Source organism: Corythoichthys intestinalis, chromosome 1 (genome assembly GCF_030265065.1).
Source record: "Corythoichthys intestinalis isolate RoL2023-P3 chromosome 1, ASM3026506v1, whole genome shotgun sequence".
Taxonomy (NCBI): Eukaryota; Metazoa; Chordata; class Actinopteri; order Syngnathiformes; family Syngnathidae; genus Corythoichthys; species Corythoichthys intestinalis.
In genome coordinates, this window is record NC_080395.1 from 72,549,860 (window position 1) to 72,568,853 (window position 18,994).

Below are 18,994 nucleotides of genomic sequence, written 5' to 3' on the forward strand. Positions count from 1 at the left end.
GTGCGTCTTGTGGTTGATGAATCTGGGAGTGAGATTTGTTAGATTTTTGTTGTCATTTACTCATTTTCTTTTCCTTCAAACATTGCTGCCATCTCTTCAGTTATGCACTTTTATTATCCCTCCATCAGAGAACGGCTTCTTATGTTTGGCCAACACCCACGACACTGAGAGAGCACTCCGTTGCAATTTGTTGTCGTGTAATAGATTTAACTGTAACCTTGCTTGACTCTTGATATGACTGCTTCAACCTGTTAATTTCTTGCCTTCTCTATTCTGATTTAGGAGGAAACTTCTCTTCAAAAGAGCTGTGCTCTTTAACATGATGGCGTTTCACATTTTCACTTTTAACAGCGCAATTGTCTTTAAGCATATTAACCCTTTAACACCTAAGCCTATTTTGGCAGAATTTGCATGCATTTGATGTTGCCTTCATATTTCAAAGAAAAAATTGTTTACAATGGTCAAATTGGGTCCCTTTTTTCAGGACACCTTGAACTTCATGTCTAAACTGTTGTTTTCTTCACTGACCAATTATAATCCACATTTTGGACCCAAAAAGACAAAAAAATCCCAAAATATTTTTCAAAATTTGTAATGTTGACGTCCCATTGACAACCAAACATGCTCCACCAACCGTTTTGAAGCTTGATAATATTTATTCAACTTGTTAGGATTAACATTCAATATAAAAAAATAAGATTGAATAGTTTTATGTTTGACAATTCAACACCTACAGCAGGTATGGTCATAGGTGTTTTTGGCCTTTACACATACTATGGTCAAAACAGTCTATATAGTGTGCAAAATAGTCAGAAAAAAATTTATATATATCATCTAACACAAAAAGGGTTAGGAAAATATCTCTTTGGGAAGTTAGGTGTTGTACCCATCACCTTATAGGTGTTGTACCCATCACCTTATCAAAAGTATATACGTACATGCAATCAAGCTTCTCGCACACACATCTACATAAAAATTGAAAAGATTATAGTGAAGAAAAAATATATATAACATTGAAAAAAAGTATTTTTAAAAATATTGACAAGTAGTTCAATTCAAATTTTTCAGGCATGTGACCCAATAGTTTAAAATTTTTTTTTTTTTTTTTTTTTTTTTTTGTGCACTCAATAAAGCTTCTTCTTGAACAGGTCACGGAGCTGCGTCACACACAACGTCACACAGCTTACTCTTTCGCCGTTTGCGCTCTACTGTAACTTCTACTCGCCGAGACGCCGATTCATCAGAGGAAAACAACGACAAATACGACTCATCTTCTTCCTTGAGTTAATGAAATAATGCATTAGCTTGTGCTAAATGTAGTTTTAGATTCATTCTGCACGTTTCAAAGTCGCTCGCTCAAACCAATTGGTGTTGTGCATTTTTCGGCACGACACCGGCCGCTGCTTGCTTCGCATGCCTCCCTTTCAATAGTTGGCGCCTCACTCGGAAATTTATTCAAAATTATCACATTCGGTTCGTCCTTCCTGACATCACAACGACTCTTGGGATTAGTAGTCTTTTGTGCTGCTTTCGCTTTTGAAAAAGGACAAGAAATGATGGAAATATGGAGATGGATACATGGTCCATGCAGTGTTTTAATGCATATTTATGAGTGCAATAAAACTATAAAACTCAAATGACATTATCTCCCGTTTTTCTTAGCCGATTGACTTCAAATAAAAACTGGTGTGGACATCAACTTCCGCACTTTCAAACGAGATCAACCAGCAGCACGCGGGTGATGTAATTACAGCGTGACGAAGCTTCAAAGATGATATGCGTAAACGCGTCGCTGCCGACACGTTCGGTGTTAAAGGGTTAAGCACATAGGTTTGGTACTTGCAGTGGTTAAAATGGACACATATTTGTCAGTCCATTCCTCATTAAAACTACGATTTTCTTTGTCCACTTTTCTTCTCTTGGTCAACTTTAAGCATGACATTTTGTTTGATTCGGTCTTCCACTGGTGGCATGTAAACAAACATTGCAAAGTGCCGGGTGCAACTCATGTTTCACACTGCTGCAGTCCATGCACTTTAGCTAGCAGCATACAGGCTCTCTCAGCAAATCAGCGCATCCATGCACGCTCTCTTAGCCAATCAGCGCATCCATGCAGGCTCTCTCAGCCAATCAGCGCATCGTTGTCATAGAGATAATGACAGAAGTGAGAACATGGAAGATATTTGGCTATAAATGAAACAGAATTTAGCGATAGAATCATAGCACATAGCGATAGATCGACGATTCATCCAAATAATATATGTCTTAAAAAAGGTTGTTTTTTTGTTGTTGTTTTTTTAGAAAAGTTCCATTTGCTCGAGGTCCGCAGATAGCTGTGCCGTTGTCCGGTCGTGGACCGCTGTCCGCTAATTGAGGACCCAGGGATTAGAGAATGTACATGAAAAATGAGACTTCCAGAACCAATTAATGTCGTAAGTAGAGGTACCACTGCCCATGCCCCTCTTTGGCTCTGTCAGTGAAAAAGGTTCCCGACCCCTGATCAAGAAGCTTATTTTGGCAATAGGAAGATCTGTAAATATATATTCAATTTTTCATTTGATGTGTCAACATTTTTCCACATGTAAAATATTGCTTTGATGCATCTAAAACATCCTGTATTCCAATCAACTTGTTTCCCACTCTTTTTGGATAAAACAAAAAGTCTGATCATTTTCTAATAACGTTTCAGTTTGTGCTTCAAGATAATCCGTCACTAGTGACTAGAACTCAGATGAAAAGGACATTATGTGATCGCACTGTTTCAGAGTATAAACAGATAATCCAGCCAATATTTCTCTCCATGTCATCTGATTATGAAGGAATAATGTCCGGCCCTGCTGTTAATGACGAGTTTGTTGATAGTGTTGTGTTTACTCTTTGTACTACACTCGATGTTGTCGCTCACCCCAAATTAAAGTTTGTCAAGCCGAGACGAGCCTCTCCCTGGTATAATGCTGAAACACGCTCTCTTAAACAATCGGCACGTAAATTAGAAAGACTTTGGCGCCGTTCCAACACAGAGCACTCTCTCTCTGCCTGGAAACACAGTTTAGTGACCTATAAACAGGCCTTGCGTACGACTAAAACCAGATATTACTCATCCTTAATAGATGAAAACAAAAATAATCCTAGGTTTCTGTTCAGCACTGTAGCAAGGTTGACAAACAGTCACAGCTCAATAGAACCTTATATCCCAACCACCCTTAGCTGTGATGACTTCCTAAATTTTTTTAACAATAAAATCCCAACGATTAGAAATAAAATAAATGAATTACTTCCAACTATTAGGTCTGATAAAGTGCAGACTAAAAATTCAGAATCTCCTATAAACCCCTCTAAAATATTAAATAACTTTACCACTGTAGATCAAATTGATGTAACTTCAATTATGATGTCCTCCAAACCATCAACGTGCCTCCTAGACCCGATCCCAACCAAACTTTTTAAAGAGACCCTGCCTCTAACTATTGATATTATCTTAAATATAATAAATACCTCATTAGTTACTGGCCACGTGCCGCAGTCCTTTAAATATGCAGTTATTAAACCGCTTTTGAAAAAAAACACTCTTGATACTGATATTTTGCCCAATTATAGACCTATCTCTAATTTACCATTTCTCTCCAAAGTCCTTGAAAGAGTGGTAATTAAACAGCTCTGTCAGCACCTACAGGACAATAGTTTATTTGAACATTTCCAGTCTGGCTTTCGAGCTCATCATAGCACTGAAACTGCATTAATCAAAGTAACTAATGACTTGTTACTAGCCGCTGACGTTGAATTAGTCTCGATCCTGGTTCTGTTGGACCTGAGTGCAGCCTTTGACACCAATCAACCATAATATCTTATTGCAGAGATTAGAATGTGACCTAGGCATTAGAGGAGCAGCCCTCTGCTGGCTTAAATCATATTTATCTAATAGGTACCAGTTTGTCAATGTAAACCAGCAATCATCACCGTACTGTAGAGTTAGTTATGGTGTGCCGCAAGGATCGGTCCTCGGGCCCATCTTGTTTACGCTGTATATGCTTCCTCTAGGTAATATCATCAGAAAACATGGCATTAACTTTCATTGTTACGCTGACGACACACAACTGTATTTATCAATTAAACCTGAGCAGATCAGGCAAGTGGACAAACTAAGCACCTGCGTCAGAGATATAAATACCTGGATGAGCACAAACTATCTTCTACTTAATCCTGAAAAGACAGAAGTCCTTATAATAGCCCCAAAAAGTGTAAAAGACTCTTTAGCTGCCTGTAAGTTTAGCCTCCAGCACCAGTTAAAAACCTAGGAGTTTTATTCGACCCTGACTTATCGTTTAAAGCTCACATTTAACAAACTTGCAGAACGGCCTTCTTTCACCTGCGCAACATAGCCAAAATTAGAAATATTTTATCTAAAAGCGATGCAGAAAAATTAATTCACGCGTTCGTTACATCGAGATTGGATTACTGTAACTCCCTACTTGCAGCTTGTCCTAAAAGTTCTCTAAAAGGTCTTATGCTTGTCCAAAACGCAGCAGCAAGACTTTTAACAGGAACCAATAGAAGAGAGCACATCAGCCCTGTGCTCCAGGCCCTTCACTGGCTTCCAGTCGAGTTTAGAATTAAATTTAAAATCCTCCTTCTTACATTTAAGACCCTTAATGGGTTGGGGCCATCTTTTCTCACCGATGCTCTGGTTCCATTCCGCCCCAACAGAACACTCCGCTTTCAGAATGCAGGTCTATTGGTAGTTCCCAGGGTTTCTAAAAGTACTGTCTGAGCAAGAGCCTTTAGCCACCAAACCCCTGTTTTATGGAATCAGCTTCCAGCTAATATTAAATCCGAGACAGTCTGCACATTTAAGATTAGATTAAAAACGTTCCTATTCAACAAAGCTTATGGTCAGGCTAGAAGCTATAAAGCTGGGGGAAGTACAGCCACTGAGTTCTCTCTCCTTTTTCTCACTCTACCTACCACTTATCTTAATTTATTTCTATTTTACAATGTTAATATCTCGTTATCTAGTCTCTTCATCACTAGTAACCCGGTGTCCCCTTTCCCCCCTCCCCTCGGGGGAGAGGCTATTTTTCAGCTGCAGCCTCCTGACTGTCCGGACCCCAAGCTGGATGGACGTCCTCGTGGCTACCCCCGTCTCATCTGGCTAGATGGACCCCTTCTTGTTCCTTTACTCCACTGCATCTTTACGGACTGTAACTTCGCCTGCTAATTCCCATTAGCGGTCCTAGGGCTTCCGGTCTATCCGTCCTGGGAGTGGACCTCTCCTTACTGTGGTACTCCCCAAGGTTTCTCATTTTTCTCCCGAAGACTGGAGTTTTGGAGTTTTTCCTTGCCGACATGGAGGGTCTAAGGATGGGGGGTACCCAGGACTTGAATTTATTTATTCATCTTTGTTGCTTCATTTGCAGTTTCTGATTGTGTATCATATTGCCTCTGCAAAGCCCTTTGAGACAACGTTGTTGTGATCCAGGGCTATACAAATAAAACTGAATTGAATTGAATTGAAAATGAAATTACTTCTCCAAGACCCAATCATCTAAAAATAAATATAATAGAAATTCAGGGGTTCCTAAACCTTTTCATACGACTGTATCTAAACCCGGCTACCTTTTTACCAGTGCAACAGGGGACCTGGAGATTCGCTGCCTGCCTCTCCCATTCAAAATGTAAAGTCAATGGCAATCAATGAGTTAAATGAGTGCCCTACAAAGGGTTAAGCAAATTCATTTTCATGGATGGCTAAAGACTTGTAAGTCATTATGGCATTTAAAAAAGGGAACAATGACTTGATATTACTTACCCTCAGGATAGAGGCTAAACTGAGCAGTTCTTCGCATATCAAAGAGCAATAGAGAGATCAGGAGTGTGCAGGCAACCTCCAAAAATATTGCAACCTGCATGGGCAACAGAATGCATGTGAAATGGTTAATAACACAGAGGAGCCCACCTGCCCAACTCAATTTAACAATTTAATATGCGTTTTCATCTACAAAGTGTTGTACTGAGTTCGTATTCAGTTGATAAGTAATCCTAAAGGTACTATACGGAATTTTTCGTGTTAACTTGAAATACTTTTCTACTCCATGCATGCTCCGCTCCACCATAGCTCTGAGTGAGTTCACAGAGCTCTGACATTTTAACCGAGACTGCCCCAAAAAGTATTTTTTTGTATTGTTTAAGTATTTACAGTTGTGGTCAAAAGTTTACATACACTTGTGAAGAACATAATGTCATGGCTCTCTTGAGTTTACAGTTATTTCTACAACTCTGATTTTTCTCTGATAGAGTGATTGGAACAGATACTTCTTTGGCACAAAAAAAAAAAATCATGAAGTTTGGATCTTTTATGACTTTATTATGGGTGAACAGAAAAAGTGATCAAATCTGCTGGGTCAAAAATATACAGTGCCTTGCAAAAGTATTCGACCTCCTTGAATCTTGCAACCTTTCGCCACATTTCAGGCTTCAAACATAAAGATATGAAATTTAATTTTTTTGTCAAGAATCAACAACAAGTGGGACACAATCGTGAAGTGGAACAACATTTATTGGATAATTTAAACTTTTTTAACAAATAAAAAACTGAAAAGTGGGGCGTGCAATATTATTCACCCCCTTTACTTTCAGTGCAGCAAACTCACTCCAGAAGTTCAGTGAGGATCTCTGAATGATCCAATGTTGTCCTAAATGACCGATGATGATAAATAGAATCCACCTGTGTGTAATCAAGTCTCCGTATAAATGCACCTGGTCTGTGATAGTCTCAGGGTTCTGTTTAAAGTGCAGAGAGCATTATGAAAACCAAGGAACACACCAGGCAGGTCCGAGATACTGTTGTGGAGAAGTTTAAAGCCGGATTTGGATACAAAAAGATTTCCCAAGCTTTAAACATCTCAAAGAGCACTGTGCAAGCCATCATATTGAAATGGAAGGAGCATCCGACCACTGCAAATCTACCAAGACCCGGCCGTCCTTCCAAACTTTCTTCTCAAACAAGGAGAAAACTGATCAGAGATGCAGCCAAGAGGCCCATGATCACTCTGGATGAATTGCAGAGATCTACAGCTGAGGTGGGAGAGTCTGTCCATAGGACAACAATCAGTCGTACACTGCACAAATCTGGCCTTTATGGAAGAGTGGCAAGAAGAAAGCCATTTCTCAAAGATATCCATAAAAAGTCTCGTTTAAAGTTTGTCACAAGCCACCTGGGAGACACACCAAACATGTGGAAGAAGGTGCTCTGGTCAGATGAAACCAAAATTGAACTTTTTGGCCACAATGCAAAACGATATGTTTGGCGTAAAAGCAACACAGCTCATCACCCTGAACACACCATCCCCACTGTCAAACATGGTGGTGGCAGCATCATGGTTTGGGCCTGCTTTTCTTCAGCAGGGACAGGGAAGATGGTTAAAATTGACGGGAAGATGGATGCAGCCAAATACAGGAACATTCTGGAAGAAAACCTGTTGGTATCTGCACAAGACCTGAGACTGGGACAGAGATTTATCTTCCAATAGGACAATGATCCAAAACAAAGCCAAATCTACAATGGAATGGTTCAAAAATAAACGTATCCAGGTGTTAGAATGGCCAAGTCAAAGTCCAGACCTGAATCCAATCGAGAATCTGTGGAAAGAGCTGAAGCTGAAGAGTTCACAAACACTCTCCATCCAACCTCACTGAGCTGGAGCTGTTTTGCAAGGAAGAATGGGCAAGAATGTCGGTCTCTCGATGTGCAAAACTGATAGAAACATACCCCAAGCGACTTGCAGCTGTAATTGGAGCAAAAGGTGGCGCTACAAAGTATTAACGCAAGGGGGCCGAATAATATTGCACGCCCCACTTTTCAGTTTTTTATTTGTTAAAAAAGTTTAAATTATCCTATAAATTTTGTTCCACTTCACGATTGTGTCCCACTTGTTGTTGATTCTTGACAAAAACTTAGAATTTTATATCTTTATGTTTGAAGCCTGAAATGTGGCGAAAGGTTGCAAGGTTCAAGGGGGCCGAATACTTTTGCAAGGCACTGTATCTTTGTACATTGCATGGATTTGTACATAAATTTGTATATTGGGTTAATTTGTGTATTGGGTATAGTATGAAAATGTTGAGTAATGCTAAATTGTACTTTTTGGAGCACCAACTCATAGTAATGCTAAAAGTTTGGGTTAATAAACCTTCTTTAATGTAACTATGATAACATGGGAGTTAGATATGGGTTATTTGTCTTTTACAATGCTCATTAGTCATTATGACATCCAAATTTACAGCGCATTATTGCAATTTTTTAGTGTTAGTTCGATTTTTATTTATTTTTATTTTTTACTTTTCCTTTTTCATTTTTGTTTAGTTAATATCTTTTCTATTTTTTGCACATTTATGAAATTGGCTCTTGGTTTATTTTGTTGTTTTGTTTTTACATTGGACTTTATAACAGCGAGTTGGCTTTGATATAAATTGTTTTTTAGGATGAACATGGATTTGATTTATCAATATTATTTCGACATTAATGTATTAAGACAAGAAAATGGTGCTGATATGTTATGTTGTGTTTTTTCCTAAATTTTTATTCCTTTTCTTTTTATTTTTTTGCCTGCTCGTATGGCATTGTTTCACTTCTGCTTTTGCTGTATCAACTCAAAAGGGGAAGTGACTGGCTGTTTTGGCTTGCAGTGTTTGTTTTATACTTTTTAGTTTTAGATTATTTCTTGTGTAATAATTTTTTGGGACTGAGCAGTTATAATACGACTAGTTGTTTTCTACTCCTTTCATTGTCTCTGATAAGATTATGTCTAGTAGTGGGGAGTTTTGGGGTTTTTGAGTGAATGAGAGGAAGAACGAGAAAAATGTCAATTTCCCCCCTGTCATTTTTTACAGTAAGATGTCTCACTGATTTATGTTAACGATAAATATTTTGTGTGACTAATGTTGGTTATGATCAATAGAATTTATCCATTTTTAGTTAATATGATAAGGATGGACAGATTTCCAAGACATTTTAGACCTCTACATTCTTGTATTTAGGCTACAAAGAAGATTTTGTTTTGAAATATTTTGGGGCATGATTGATTCTGACATGCCAGTTGGGGTATATGATGTATGATAATTTGGCTTTGTTACTTGGAATGCACTTTTATTAATAAGCGAACCAGCTGTGTTAAATCGCATAGCCATTACTGACACATAGCCATGCTTACTATTGTAAACATAAGAGATGTATCTGCATCCCGATCGATCGGGTCCGATCACGTCATTTTCAAAGTATCGGAATCGGCAAAAAAATATCGCCCATGCCTTTTTTTAATATATATATATTTTTTAATTAAATCGTTTTCTAATTGTATTTAACGTTACAAACATAATATGTTACACTTATCCAGAGTGTTTAGGCTTAAAGTAGAGTTTAGTGTTGTATCGGTCGCGAACGATTCGTTCTTTTTGAACAAATTGTTTGGGTGAACGAGACCGAACTAATCACCATCTGCACTGATTCGTTCTATGAAGTTGGTGCCGCTTGTTCGCTGCGTGGGAGGGCGTTGAGCAAGCGGCAGCCTCTTCTGACATCGCACACGACCAATCAGACGCCAGCCTCATCGCGGGCAGGGGAGGGAGCGGAAACAGAATCATGGCGTCTGTCACTCATTTCCACGTGTGGCCAATAAGCAGCTAGCGTGCAGGCAGGGGGGAAAGACTGAGTTTTGTCACTTCCCGTTCAGTGATTCGGTCCTCCGGTTCCTGACCTAGCTTGCTGCTAACTTGACTTTCCAGTAATGACTATGCGGTGAACGAGTCATAAAATGAAAGGAAATGACTTTGCCATATATTTGTTAACGTGGAGCCTATCAAATGCTGCTCAAACAGACAAAAACACCACACAAATCTAGCGAGCATGGTTTAGTGTTCTACTTTTCTCAACAGACTCGGGACTGTACCTATGACGATATACTATCAAATTTACAGTAATTTAAAACACGCGTAGCAACGAGGCAAGCAAAAGCTTAGCTGCGGTCGCGTGACGGCAGTGAAGCGGGCAGAGAACTGTCACTATATGGAGGCTTCATGGCAGCGATATTTACCTCATATGTGCACAGAAAAAAAAGAATATTTAGTATGATCACCATAATACTGATTTGCAATGAAACTGTATTTACATGTCAATTTTTTCCAAGTGTTTTATTTTTTTTTTTTTCGTGTCAGAGGGTGTCGGTTGGTTTGACAAATTATGTCAATCCGTCCATCATGTGCTACTCAAGCGCCCAAAAACAAAGCGCGCGGACACGGGAGATGTCGCAATATGTCTACATTTTTTTTTAACAGACTAATGAGAGTAGAAAGGCGACATCATAAAGAGCAAACAATTATTTCTCGTCAGCATTTGACGATCTGAGACGCGGGGACGACAGGGGAGCTGATCGGATTATTTTATTTATTAATACCAGTGCAAAAATTCAATACGATCATCTTAATAATAAAAAACAAAAATACAACAGAGCGAGAGGTAAATATGATGTGTTGGTCGTTCCATATTTAGAAATTAAACTTTCGATTTATTTTTATTTTCGTGACAGCAAGCATGCCGCGCTGGCTGGTAGGAGCAGCATTGTATATGTGAGCAAGATCATGCTAAAGAAAGTCCGTGCGCCCCCGACCCCAAACCCCCACTTCCCCCTCAAAAGGAAAATGTTTAACCGTGTCCTAAATCGAAATGCAAGCACGAGCCATGACTTTGAGCCCATAGAACTAGGACAGACGACGCGGAAGTTCTCCCTCGCTTTTGCAGCAGCGGGAGGGAGACGAGGCTGTCTGTGAAAGCAGAATGGCCTGTCACTCATTTCTGAAACTACGACGAGTGGTCAATGTGCAAGAGAGGGAGGGACCAAGCAATGTCACTTCCCGTTCAGTTATACTGCGAAACGGTCTTTGGTGATTCGTTCGGCAACGTCACTTCCCGTTCACTAACCGAACGATTCATTTGGGCGGGGAGGGAGATGAGGGGGGCGAACGATTCGTTGAACGATTCGTTTGAACGATTCGTTTGAACGAATCTTTTTACTGAACGAACCGGAATGGATTCGTTTACTCAAGTGAACGACAGATCCCGTCACTAGTAGAGTTTTCAAATTCATCCCAATAACGGCAGTAATTATTTTTTTTTAAAATGTATCATGTTAAATTATTTCCACTCACGTATTGTCGCGCTCCATCTGTAATGGCACCGTTTTGCCTATTTAGAGAGCTAAAAGGCAGTGTAAAATGAGTAGAGCGGATTTTGGCAGACTTCGGAGCCTTATTTTAATTGGTTAAAGCCTTATAATCCCTCTCCCAACGATTGGCAATATCATGGGAAGCAATGTGGGGAAGCAAGGTAGCAATTGATCTTTTTCTTAACACCTTATGTTATATCCCATCGCAGAGAAGATATATGAATTGGTAGCACTACGCACAGTCATGGTTCCACTTGTCATGGTTCCACTTCCCATCATGCATTTGGACATGGCCTTCAGTATCATTTACTGAAAGCTCAACAAATACACTAGATGGCAATATTTAGTCACAATATACAAAGTCACAAGTCTTTCTATCCGTGGAGAATGTTAATAATTTAAATCCCATCTTGAGGATTTATTGTCATAATAAACAAATACAGTACTTATGTACTGTATGTTGAATGTATATATTTGTCTGAGTATTATTCATTTTTTTCTTAATGCATTGCTAAAATGAATGTGATCGGGAAAAATTATCGGGAATGACTGGAATTGAATCGGGAGCAAAAAAAAGCAATCGGATCGGGAAATATCGGATCGGCAAATACTCAAACTAAAACGATCGGGATCGGATCGGGAGCAAAAAAACATGATCGGAACAACCCTAGTAAACATGTCTAAAGAGGGATATGAGGGGCCAGACACCATAATTGAGTTTTGAACTTGTGGATAGTATTTTATGATCATTTTATTTCTGAATATAGATTGGTGAAGATTAAATGATGTAAAGATAAAGATAATGATCTGAGCAGTCTGTTCAACTCTAAGCATACAGTTCTTATGCCCAACATACAGTGAATTATTACAAACATTAATTTTATCCAGGCATATGGATTTTGACGCATTGCTTTCATCACACTACACATTTAGGAACATGCAGAGACAATTATAGCGGTTTAAATGTTTTGCAACCACATTATTCCCCTAAATTTTTCCAAAGAACTGAGAGTTTTTGTTTACCTTGATGTTAATGATTTACCAAATCACATGTTATAGGGGCTTTGAGACATACAGTATGCTGTTGGGATTCTCCAGGTGGTAAGCTTATGAATATGCCCAGTTATAATAAGTAAGTACGACAGTTTTGCTATTTTTTCTTTTAGGCTTTATTTATTTTTGATTCCCTGTAAAACCAGTTGTGTATGTTGACAGCATGGGAAGACATTCACTGCGAGCGCTAGCTGAAGGGGAGCTGGGTGTGAGTCACGGAGCCATTAGACCTGCACACGGGGTACCCGGTGGCGCGGATGGTGGAGGAGTTCACCCAATGGTTGGAGGATCAAAGGTTTGATTCCAGGTCCCATCTATCCCCATCGTGGTCATAGCCGTGGACAATATACAGGTACCTCACCCCACCAGCCATGAGTTGGTGGTGTGAGAACAGGTGCACTACATCTAATGGCTCAACGCAGGGGGTGGTCGTCACAGCTTCCCCCTTAAATGTTTTTTACTCACCCCAGCTGACAATGTTGCAGTGAATGCAGTGAATGTCTTCAGGCCCTGCTGAGATTGGTAAAGTACTTAAATGTTAAAGATATCACCCTGCCTGGGAGGTCCGAATGAGCATTGCATCGAACTAAAGCTTGTCATTACGTGATAAATGTTAAGTACATACAGTGCCTTGCAAAAGTATTCGGCCCCCTTGAACCTTGCAACCTTTCGCCACATTTCAGGCTTCAAACATAAAGATATAAAATTTTAATTTTTTGTCAAGAATCAACAACAAGTGGGACACAATCGTGAAGTGGAAAAAAATTTATTGGATAATTTAAACTTTTTTAACAAATAAAAAACTGAAAAGTGGGGCGTGCAATATAGTTCGGCCCCCTTTGCGTTAATACTTTGTAGCGCCACCTTTTGCTCCAATTACAGCTGCAAGTCGCTTGGGTTATGTTTCTATCAGTTTTGCACATCGAGAGACCGACATTCTTGCCCATTCTTCCTTGCAAAACAGCTCCAGCTCAGTGAGGTTGGATGGAGAGTGTTTGTGAACAGCAGTCTTCAGCTCTTTCCACAGATTCTCGATTGGATTCAGGTCTGGACTTTGACTTGGCCATTCTAACGCCTGGATACGTTTATTTTTCAACCATTCCATTGTAGATTTGGCTTTTTGGATCATTGTCCTGTTGGAAGATAAATCTCCGTCCCAGTCTCAGGTCTTGTGCAGATACCAACAGGTTTTCTTCCAGAATGTTCCTGTATTTGGCTGCATCCATCTTCCCGTCAATTTTAACCATCTTCCCTGTCCCTGCTGAAGAAAAGCAGGCCCAAACCATGATGCTGCCACCACCATGTTTGACAGTGGGGATGGTGTGTTCAGGGTGATGAGCTGTGTTGCTTTTACGCCAAACATATCGTTTTGCATTGTGGCCAAAAAGTTCAATTTTGGTTTCATCTGACCAGAGCACCTTCTTCCACATGTTTGGTGTGTCTCCCTGGTGGCTTGTGGCAAACTTTAAACGAGACTTTTTATGGATATCTTTGAGGAATGGCTTTCTTCTTGCCACTCTTCCATAAAGGGCAGATTTGTGCAGTGTACGACTGATTGTTGTCCTATGGACAGACTCTCCCACCTCAGCTGTAGATCTCTGCAGTACATCCAGAGTGATCATGGGCCTCTTGGCTGCATCTCTGATCAGTTTTCTCCTTGTTTGAGAAGAAAGTTTGGAAGGACGGCCGGGTGTTGGTAGATTTGCAGTGGTCTGATGCTCCTTCCATTTCAATATGAGGGCTTGCACAGAGCTCCTTGAGATGTTTAAAGCTTGGGAAATATTTTTGTATCCAAATCCGGCTTTAAACTTCTCCACAACAGTATCTCGGACCTGCCTGGTGTGTTCCTTGGTTTTCATAATGCTCTCTGCACTTTAAACAGAACCCTGAGACTATCACAGAGCAGGTGCATTTATACGGTGACTTGATTACACACAGGTGGATTCTATTTATCATCATCGGTCATTTAGGACAACATTGGATCATTCGATCCTCACTGAACTTCTGGAGTGAGTTTGCTGCACTGAAAGTAAAGGGGCCGAATAATATTGCACGCCCCACTTTTCAGTTTTTTATTTGTTAAAAGTTTAAATTATCCAATAAATGTTGTTCCACTTCACGATTGTGTCCCACTTGTTGATTCTTGACAAAAAAATTAAATTTCATATCTTTATGTTTGAAGCCTGAAATGTGGCGAAAGATTACAAGATTCAAGGGGGCCGAATACTTTTGCAAGGCACTGTACATAGTCCCAGACACATTTTTGTTAAGATTCTTTATTTTTTTTTTTTCTCACTTTCTAATGGTACCACATTATATTTTTGCACATTTTGCAAGTACTTCGTTAACTGATTATTTTTTCTTTTCATCTACGGATAGGCTAATTCGTTCTATGCATTAATTGGTAGGATGTTTATAGTATGTTTGCCGCTCGACGAACCCACCCTGAAGGGTGATAAAGATAAAAAAGATATTGATAGTGGTAATGGGTCTGGATTTCTTTTTATTACTATCCTCCTCTACTATCTAATTATATATATTAATTTTGGTATTGCTTTTCACACCCTTTTTATCTGATTTGAATTGATGAATTAATCATGAATTGCTTTTAAGCCATCTAAGATGGACGGAACCCTTCAAGGCGATGGAGAAGGACTGGTCAACATGGGTCAATTGTGGTTTGGGAAATGCAAGGATTTCGTGTCTTCAGTTATGGTCTCTGTTGCTATTGTTTCTGCCATTTATTTTGTGGATGTTGTTGTATTCCCTGCATTCTTTCACTTTGCACCCGTGTCATCATCAGGGCAGTGGAGGGTTGGGTGGCCCTGGCGCCTGAGCTTCAGATGGTGGCGACTAGGGGCCCTCTGCCTATCCCTCTGGCTCTGATGGACGGGGATGACATTATATTGAGGTGGATGCCGGGGAGGACGAGGAGGTAATTGTGTAAGGTGGCATGTCGACACATTGGCTAAACGTCCTTTTGATTTTGGGCAGCTCGACCAGTATAGAAAGGGTTGGGTTGCGATCATCTTTACTAATTTTTTACATTTTTTTGGTTAATTACATCACTTATGGTATACTGATTTATATCTTTAGTGTCCAGTTAATGACATCACTTAGTTGTATGTAATATTGATTCACATGTTATTTACTCCATTTTTAGCGCAATTTTTTGACCTCCTCGACCCTGGGTCCCCCATTGGCTGGTTTTGTATGGGGTCATTTTCCATGCGGGTGGATTAAAATGGTGTGTTGTTTTCTTTTGGGGTGGTTTCCAAATTTAGGAATGTGTATCGTTTGATCTTTGCCCCTCAACTTGTCATGGCCAGTGTTGTTTTCAGTTTTGGCTTTTCTTTATGTCTTAATAAAGTTTTCTGTGGGTCAACATTCCGCTTTCTGTAAAGTACAGTCTTTTTTACCCTTCCTCTATCTAGGGGGGAAGGGTTTTTTCGCTGTGCTATTTGATAGATGTACCAGTAGCTGATGTATTTTTGCCCTCCTCATTGCTAATCGGAGGTTTTTGGCACACTGTCTGCTGTTACGTGTTTCTTTTTAGTGTTGTTCAGTGCTCTCTGTTCAGTCAGATGTTTTTCAACCTTAGCTTCTCTAAGATCGACGGGGAGGATCAAAATTGGGTCAAATTTTACTCATTGTTATTCATGTATCCGCAAGTGCGTTGCCACATCGATGACTCACTTGCTGTACAGCCCATTTAATTGGTCAAGTACAAGCAGTTGATAGGCCGCCTCATTGATGATGCACAAGTCGTTCTTTTACACCTGTACTGGATGGGAAAGAGCGGGCACTGTGAGCTGTAGCTACGAGACCATATACCATCAGAGGTTTTTGCACACAGGTTTAGCCTGTGTGCAACAGGGGGACTGTTAGAAAATTGCGCCATATATAACTGATTTATTCGCATTCATTCTTTTTACATTATATTTTTATGTACAAGTAAAAGTACCTTAAATGCTCTTTCCTGGTAATGTTAAAGCAGTAGCATAGTCACATCCCTGTTTTGCAGACACAGGGAAACCATAAATTACTGAGGTTTAGTGAAGTTTCAATACTTCAGCATTATTTACTTCCCTATAAGTGGGACACTCACCCGGTTAAACATAGCACAAGGGTAAGTACACATTGTTTATTTATTTATTTATTTATTTATTTATTTTTTTTTAAACCTGTCCTGTTCAGCTGTTTGACACGGAGAATGGAAGTCTAAGTGCCCGGGTAGTCTGAGCAGTTTTAATGTTTCACATTGAGAGTCTTACATACTCCCTTTGTGATCATTCAACATACCTCATTTATTATGACAAAACAGCGAACAGGAAGGGGTTATGGGGGAACAGAAGAAAGGAAACAAGAAAGAGAAGAAACAACCAACAACAATACATTGAACGCCTAACTACACTAAATACTAATATGTTGGTGCTATCGTCAGCTAGATGTATTTCTGGTTGACACCATGTGGGGGGCCTGTTCACCAGGGAAAGAGGGGGAGTCTATAAGCTAAGTGACAGAAAGGGGTAGAGTGTACAAATCATCTCTGTGATCTAGAACCCAGTAATCGTGTGAATGTCTTGTGAGTGTTAGCCCATTGGCGACCGACCCTACGCCGCCCCATCGCCAATCCCGGCACCGGGACCCCCCGCCCGAGCGCACCCAATAACATCCAGCCACACACATGCCCCACTGGGCGCGCAGCAGCCATGCAGACGAGCGGAGACGCCACGCGGGCGCCGACACAGGGCCACGGCCCCCACCCAGCCAGTCCGGGGAGGGAGGGCAGGCCCGGGGGGACAGCGCATCCTATCCCTCCTCCCACAGCCCCCCAGCAAAGGAGCCCTTGCCCCCCCGGAATCCAGGGTGGCCCTCGGGGATGGCAAGATGGGACGCACCACCAACTCCACGCCCGTCCCCAACCTCGTCCGCCCACCTGGGCCACGAGCCGCAGCCCCCCAGCCGACACGGCATGCCACGGGGCCCCCATCGGCCCACCAAGCCGAGGGCAGGGCAGGGTCCCTCGCCATAGGCAACATCCAGCCAATACACCGCCGCCCAGCCAGCGATCTGCGGCGGAGCACTGGGCAGATACCCAGTTAGAGAAGAGAGGGGAAGGCGGAGGCAGGAGAACGCCAAGGAGCTGTCGTGGGGCGATGCGAGACCGGTGCCCTGACCTCCCCCCACTCCCGCGGCCGGGGTAGGGAGCCATGCCTTAGAAAAACATGTGGGACCCATCTACCACCCTATTACTGTGGCTGCCAGAACCTGGCAGCCATAACCCATCACTGTGATGGGATTGTGAGGGGAGGGTAGTGCAATGTATGCATTAAAATAGGAGATCTTGGCTTGGGGCAGTGGGACAGCAGCATAGAAATTCAGCCCAGCTGCCCATCCCACCGCCCTTTGCCAGAGCTCTCCTGTGGCGTATGATGTGTGTGGTGCGTTTAAAAAAGGTGCAGGGATGGTAGGGCCTGCCGTGAGGAGGTAACCGTGAGGCACCCCCCCCAACCAGGTCCCAACCATCCCACAACCTTGGTGTGTGATGCATTAAAAACCGGGGGGAGCCAGGCCAGGACTGTATGGCCCCGTCCCAACTCTCCCCGGAGAAATGAATGAGTATGTAAGTGCCAGGGTGAAAGATATTTACAGAGCTGAAGTGAGGAGTGCGTGAGTTAAGAGGAAGGCTCCCGCGGGCGTGGCCCCGTAAGTACGCATTGTTTAGAGGAAGGGCGCAGGGTCACAAGGGGCCACAGGTTGCGCCAAAGACTGACCTAAGCGTCTAGGCCGGAGGTGCTGAAGAGGCCTTTTCGTCTGGACACCAGTCATCCCGACATCACATCACCCAATGTGCTTAGTATGCTAATTTTCTTACGAATGGAGTATATAAGGAAAGTGCCTGGCTGGTGGGTTTACTGATACTTGTGCTTTTCTGTAATTGCTCGGACTAGAGAACTATCAGCCAGAAATCTGTAACTGTTGATTGCTTTATCTCTGGAATAAATACACTCGGATCATATTGCAACTCAAGGCCTGTGACTCTTTTCATTAGATTAGCACTCCATTATTAGGATACCTCGCTTCTGAGTAACGAACACGAGTAAAGTTAGGACAGAGGAGTAGTCCAGTGTCTTTACCCTTAACAGGGGCCCGGACCCTCCCAATAGGTATATTTTAAACCTAACAGCACTAAGCCTATTTTTAAACAGCAACAAACAAACAAAAAAAGCCTTTTATTTCATGTTTAGATGACTGACCATTGCCATCCATTTTTTTTCTGCTGCTCTTGGTCCTGGGGAAATGCTGCACAAGCAACCATCACAGGCCACTGATCTATGAAATGTTACGTGTAAACAATGAACCATGACACCAATTTCACCAATTGTTTAATAAATAATGTGATTTTCTTGACCAAAGGGTAAAAACTTGTTAATGCTATACATTACGCCATGTTGAGGAAAATTATAAAATGTTGTTCCTGTCTTGTAATTGTTTTGTGTTGTTGGGTCCAAAATGAAAAATGCCTTTAAAGAGGTTCAGGTTTGTCATCGTCGTCTCCTGCTTATCCGAATCTGGGTCGCGGGGGCAGCAGCCTCAGCAAAGAGGCCCAGACAGCCCTCTCCCCAGCCACTTCCACCAGCTCAACTGGGAGAATCCCAAGGCGTTCCCAGGCCAGCCGAGAGATATCCCTCCAGCGTGTCCTGAGTCGGCCCTGGGATCTCCTC

General features: G+C 41.4%; 1 protein-coding gene across 10 annotated transcripts in view; it reads right to left on the bottom strand.

Annotated features, from left to right (window-relative positions):
* Window positions 1-18,994, bottom strand: part of LOC130917366 (phospholipid-transporting ATPase ABCA1-like) — a 321,379-nt gene that overhangs the window by 258,022 nt on the left and 44,363 nt on the right. For 9 of the 10 annotated variants that reach the window (XM_057838802.1, XM_057838715.1, XM_057838723.1 and 6 more), the window contains one exon: window positions 5,807-5,900. In XM_057838802.1, coding sequence (XP_057694785.1) covers window positions 5,807-5,900 — 94 coding nt within the window. Of the gene's footprint in view, window positions 1-5,806; window positions 5,901-18,994 lie in introns of those variants that run through there. The other variant, XM_057838748.1, reaches the window with a different exon arrangement.